Raw genomic sequence first — 6361 nt, 5'->3', positions numbered from 1 at the left:
GGGATAAAACTGCTGATTATTTTGCCTTTCTATAGTTTGAGATGCTCACTGGTACACTACCTTTCCAAGGAAAAGATCGAAAAGAAACAATGACTATGATTCTTAAGTAAGTACTCCCTGATATAGATGTTTTGATGAGATTTTAAAATATATACTTCAAACTAAAAAAATGAGATTTTAGAGTGTTGGCTGTAGTATAAGAAATAACTAAGAAATTCATCAATATTACATGGTTTTAATATGAACAAGCTACATGAATTTAGAGTACTCATATTATCTTCATGTTAATGGTGAAATACTGAAAGTTTTACCCATGAGATTTGAAATTTAACAAGGATGCCCATTATTCCACTTCTGTCCACATTGTCCTGGAGGTCCTAGTCAGTATGGTAAAGCAAGCAAAAAAAGTAAAGTATAAGATTTAAAAAGAAGAGATAAAATTGTCATTATTTAGACAACATGACTGTGTCCATAGAAAAACCAGTCATCATATAAATTCTTGGAATTAATAAGAGTTTAGCAAAGTTCAGATACAAAGTCGATAAACAGCAATCTATTTCATGTCTGTATATGACCAACAGAAAATGGAATTTTAAAAGAGGATACTATTTACAGTAGTATAAAAAATTATCAAATACCTAGGGATAAATCTAGCAGAAGTTATATAAGACATCTATGCAGAAAACTAGAAAATTTTGTTTAAAGACAATTTTGAAAGACCAAAACAACTTGGAAGGGTATACCATGTTCACATTAATACAGACCCAGTATTGTAAAGATGTTGGTTCTATAGATCAATAGGAACATAATGTGAATATAATTTTGTTTTCTAGTAGCTACATTAAAAAAGTAAAGAGAAACAATTAAATTGTAATAATGTTTTATTTAACCCAGTATATCCAAGATGTTATTTCAACATGTAAACAATGTTAAAACATGATTAATTAGATACTATAAATTATTTTTTTCATACTCATTTGAAATTCACTGTGTATTTTACACTTACAATTTGGACTGCCCACATTTCAAGTGCTCAGTAGCCATATGTAGCTAGTGGCTACCATACTGGATGACAAAACTATAGTTTCAATGCAAATCAAATAAAAATTCTAACAACTTTTTTTGTGCGGGACTTGATAAACTGATTCTAATATGATAATACAAAGGACCGAGAAGAGCTAAAACACTCTTGAAGAAGAACAAGATAGGAAGATTTGCTTTACCAGGTATCAAGTCTTATTGTAATTAGGACAATATGGCACTGAAATAAGTATGAAAAGTAAACCTGTGCGATAGAACAGAGAGCCCAGAAACAGACCTACACATATATAAACACTTAATTTACAACCATTGGGAATTGCAGAGCAGTAGGGAAAGAACAGCCTTTTCTTAATAAATCATGCATGAAAAATTGAATATTTGTATAAAAAAATAAAACAATACAATACGTATCTTACATCATATATAAAAATTATCTCCACTGTATCAAGAACTTCAATCAATCAATAAGAAAATGTCAACTCAATAAAAACATGGGCAAGAGACTTAGGGATGTCACAAAAGAGGATATTCAATGGCCAAAAGACTTATGAAAAGATGCTCAACCTCATTAATCAGAAAATGCAAATTAAAACCACAATGAGCTATCCCTACATACTCACCAGAATGGCTAAAATTAAAAAGATTGACAATACAAAATGTTGGTGGGGTGTGGAACAGGGGCAACTTTCATACATAGCTGGAAGGAATACAAATACTTGTATAACCACTTTATAAAGCAGTTTTTGTCATTATCTTCTAAAGACTATGTATACACTCATCTACTTATCCCACTTTTATACATGTACCCAATTTATGAGAATCTAATATGTACTTGCACATCAAGAAACTACAAAGCTGTTCTCAGCAGCATTATTTGTAATAGCCAAAAAGTGGAAACTGGATCATTAACAGTAGAATGGATTAATAAATGATGGTGTATTCATGCAGTCAAATACAACAGTTGTTGTATTTGCTAATCTGTAAATATTTTAGGTTTTGCAGGCCACACACAGTCTCTGTCACATAATCATCTTTGTATTTTTTTCCAATCCTCTAAAAACATAAAACAGTTCTTAACTCAAGAGCTATACAAAAACAGTCTGAGGCCTTTGGCCCATGGGTGTAGTATGCCATACAGCGAAGAAAATGAACAAACCACAGTTAAATGCAACAACTTGGATAAATCTCACAAGAATATTGAGGAAAGGAAGTTCAGACACAAAAGAATAAATACTGTATGATTCTATTTATAAAGTTTACAAAGCAAGCAAAACTAAAACATAGTTTTTAGGGTCCATATTTAGATGGTAAAAGCCCGAGGCAAAATAAGGAAAGTGGTTACATTGAATGAGGAGTTCTGGCAATGTTATATTTCTTGGCTAGATGACTATTCACTGTGTGGTAAATCACTGAACTGTGTACTTTGAGTGTTTTCTTTTTGTTTGTTTGGGGCTTTTTTTGGCATTTTATGTTATTCTACACAATAAAGTTTTTAAAATATGTGCTGCAGAAATGAATGTTCACTGAACTTTCATTATGGAACCTTTATCGCTCAATCTACTTTGGTCCCTTCCTTTCAGCTAACAAACACTTCTAGTGTTGAAAAAAACCAAACCCTTTCTTTGACCTGGCCTTCCTTTCAAGTCACTACACCATCTTCTTGCATCCTTTCAACACAAAGCCTCTTTAAAGAGTAGTCTGTGCTTTCTGTTACTACTTTTTTGGCTTCTTTTATTGCACAGCCTGTTTGTCATTCATCCCCACCACTCTACTGAAACTGCTCTCATTATAGTTATCTGTAGTCTTCTGGTTGCTAAAACCAGTGGCACGTTGTTAGAAAAGTGACTCCTTACCATTCATTAACACAATTCATTTAACGGATGATCGAGTTCTTGCTGTGCATACTTGGGATGCAGTGTGAATAAGGCTTAGAAGATTTTCAGTGGTCTCACAGCGGTTACATTCTAGTGGGAGAGACAAGGAATTAATATTTAAACAAATATAATAAATTCACATAGTAACAGGACCTATAGGGATAAAAAAACCAAGGCATTCTGTTCTAATAGTGACCCCTTAATGTATGAGGGAAGGGGCAGGGGAAAGGAGCCATTTTAGATAGGACAGTTAAAGAAGGTCTCTGAGAAATATTTGACATTGTTGGCCATTCCCTCCCTCCTTAGTTTTTCCTACTCTCATCTACTCTGCCTCTCTAGCCATTCCGCTTTTGATCTCTATTGCTTGACCATTTCTTTCTGCCTGTTTTTCTTTTTTTAATTATAAAATTTTCAAATGTAAATTCTCAGAAATAGAATAATACAGTGAACACACATACCCATCACTCAGATTTAAGAGTCATCAAGATTTTGCCATATTTGCTTTGTCTGTTCCTTTTTTTCCTTTTTCTTTTTTATTGAAATACTTTAAGCATTCCAGACATGTCATTTCTCACCTACTTAATTCAGTTTGCCTTGCTAAAAATATGGATATTTTCTTACATAACCACATCTAACAAAACCAGTAATAATGCTTAGGTATCATCTAATACCAATCCTTAACCAAATTTTTCAGATTTTCTCTAAAACTGTGTCTTTACAGTTAGATTCAAATCAAGTCTACACACTCCATTTGGTTGTATTTCTTAAGCTTCTATTAATCTAGAACAGTCTACTCCTGTTTTCCCCCTGCCATTTCCCTGTAGAAAACAGGTCAGTTGTCTTCTAGAATTCTGCTTTCTGAATTTATCGTGTCCAAGGATGAGACCACCTCTCAATATCTGGGTCGGGGTGGAAGCATAAAGCTGATTTTATTGCTTACCATGGTAAAGGAGAGAGATGCTGATTCAGTAGAGTCTCTCTAATCAGAGTAGACCACTGATCTTGCACAGGGTTTTGGGGAAGGGTGGAGTTCAACAACTGGCAGATTTTCAGGTCCATAAGTGGGGTTGACATCATCTGTAAGAATGTGATTATTTGGGTGGGACTGTTGATCATTTGGCACTCAGGTGTGTTTATTGGAGTGAGTCCATTCCTGTTTGGCTAATTTTCAGAGACAAATAGCAGTTACTGTATGGTTGGTTTGCAAAAGTGTTCACCAGGCAAGTTGTCCTTGACCAGATGAATGGATTTAAAACCAATTGAAAGGATTTAAGACCAATTCTGGTGCTTCTCTTGTTACCATAGTTACATAACAATTAGTCTTTTCCTAGGAGTGTGGAAACTTTTTTATTCTCCTTCTGTTATTAACTTGTTCCCCTGTTCAATTTTTGGTTAAACTTTTTTGGCAAGATTATTTCATAGCTTGTACTGTGTGCTCCCTATTACATTATACCAGGAGTCTTACAATACCTGGCTGCCCCCACTTTAAGTTATAAGTTTCAGTGGTTGCTGCTGATTTCTCCATTGTATATTCCCTGTCAGGCTTTTATCTAATGGTTTCATCCATTGATAATCATTACTTAAAAAATTATTTTATAAGGAATTCAAAAATGGTGATTTTCTGTTACTGTTATTCCTTCCTCATTTATTAGCTGTTATTTTCTGAAACAACGAACTTTCCCTCATCAACTAGGGCCAGTTACTTGAAATAAGGCTCATCCAAGAAAAACAGAATAAATACTTAATTCTTTTCTTAATTGTTTCCAATTGTCAGAGCCCTAGTTACTTCCACTGGGGGTGGTGTCCAATGAGTTGGGTTTTTATGTTAGTTTTGACTTTACTTTTTCTTGTTTTACTATAAAGAACTCATGGGATTTGGTAATCAGTGTGATTCAGCCAATTGCATTCGTTATTTTTAATGCCCAAATTATTCTTTTCCTGAGAACCTTTTAAATGCTCTTCTACCTGGAAGAGCATTTAAACCTCTGGCAAGCTTTTCTTCCCCTCTCCACTCACTTGCCTGACTGATCTTAGTCTTTCCTATAAGTACTCAACATTTTAATTACTCCCAAATCACTCTTTCTTACATGAATTTACCAGACACCAGACCTATATTTCCATTTACTCACCTGCCTGGCTCTCCCAAAACATATCTCATACATGACTTCACATCTTTAAACTAACTTTATCTCTGTTTGCTGTTCTTATCCTCTTCTTATATTCCCAATTAGCAGCATTTCCATGTACCCTCTTTCCAAGCCAGAAACCTGGAAATCATTCTTGATTTCTTCCTCTCTCTTGCATAACCAAGTATTCGCCAAATTTTATCTCAGAACTATTTCACTATTCAGCCCTTACTCTAAATTGTACTGCTTACAGTGCTCTGGCCATGGTGACCTCTTACCCACACTTTTGGGCCATCCTCTTACATAGAATGCCTACCACCTCTTTCACTCCATATTGTTGTCTACTACCCTTGGAGTTACCTTCTTGAAAATATATCTGGTCATGTTAGTCCACTGTTTTGAGACCTGTGCTACATCCCTGTTACTTAATATAGCAGTGTTTCATCAGTTTTGTTCAACAGAATCCTAATTGTACAAGATGTTATAGATATTCTCTGAAAAAGAGGCAATAGAAACAAATGTTTAGAAAATACTTCTTTACTCTAGATTTCTCAGCTTTTTATATGCAGTATATTTTATTCTATGTGTCCAACAAGTAAGTAGTAGATAGCATTCTAGAAACTTATTTGGCCATGAAATATTTTTTATTGTTCTTGCTAAGTATCTAGAGGGATTAATCTTATTCAGTAAAATTTGAGGGAGCACTGGCCAAATAATTTAGCCTTTAGATAGCATTTAAGGCCTTTCACAATCTCCCATATTAAATTAGATGGGATTAAATTACTGTTCCCTTAGCACTCTTTGCATATGTCCTTCTGAATTTGTCTCCTAATGTACTAGGATATCTATGTCCATCTCCCCCACTGACCATGGGGAGCTATCTTTATCTCTGTATCCTCAGCACTTAGCAGTGTCTGGCACATAGGAGTTTAGTAACGACTCACTGAATAATAAATGGATCTATTTCTGAAATAAGAATTTCTCTGCTAGCCATTTTCCCCAGCTCTGTTATTATTGTCATACTTATAGGATCATTGGTTTCTTTAATTTGTAGGTTTGGAAAAAGAATAAAATTATATATTAGAGCTGAAACAGACCTCCAAGCTCACCCAGGCCAGTGATTTTCAGACTGTGTGCCACGGAGTCTTTGATATTCCACAGACCTCTTTCCCATCCATTCCTCTTCCCTGCAGTTAAAGGGAATGGGAAGGAAAAAGTGGCATATGAAGCACATGTTCTCTTAACAGTTTTAAATGTTGGGTTTCTTAAATTCCTTTTGAGAAAGGGTTCCAAGGTTACAGTTTGGGAGCCATTGGTCCA

At 34.6% G+C, this 6361-nt stretch overlaps 1 protein-coding gene across 1 annotated transcript in view; it reads left to right on the top strand.

Annotated features, from left to right (window-relative positions):
- The window catches only part of RPS6KA3 (ribosomal protein S6 kinase, 90kDa, polypeptide 3), a 116620-nt gene that overhangs the window by 90246 nt on the left and 20013 nt on the right, over nucleotides 1–6361 (top strand). Inside the window, exons 9-10 of the mRNA XM_012651678.1 lie at nucleotides 36–106; nucleotides 6096–6154. Coding sequence (XP_012507132.1) covers nucleotides 36–106; nucleotides 6096–6154 — 130 coding nt within the window. The remainder of the gene's footprint in view (nucleotides 1–35; nucleotides 107–6095; nucleotides 6155–6361) is intronic.

The sequence above is a fragment of the Propithecus coquereli genome, unplaced genomic scaffold (genome assembly GCF_000956105.1).
Source record: "Propithecus coquereli isolate 6110/MARCELLA unplaced genomic scaffold, Pcoq_1.0 Scaffold362, whole genome shotgun sequence".
Lineage (NCBI taxonomy): Eukaryota > Metazoa > Chordata > Mammalia > Primates > Indriidae > Propithecus > Propithecus coquereli.
This window is presented reverse-complemented; position numbering and strand designations above follow the sequence as displayed.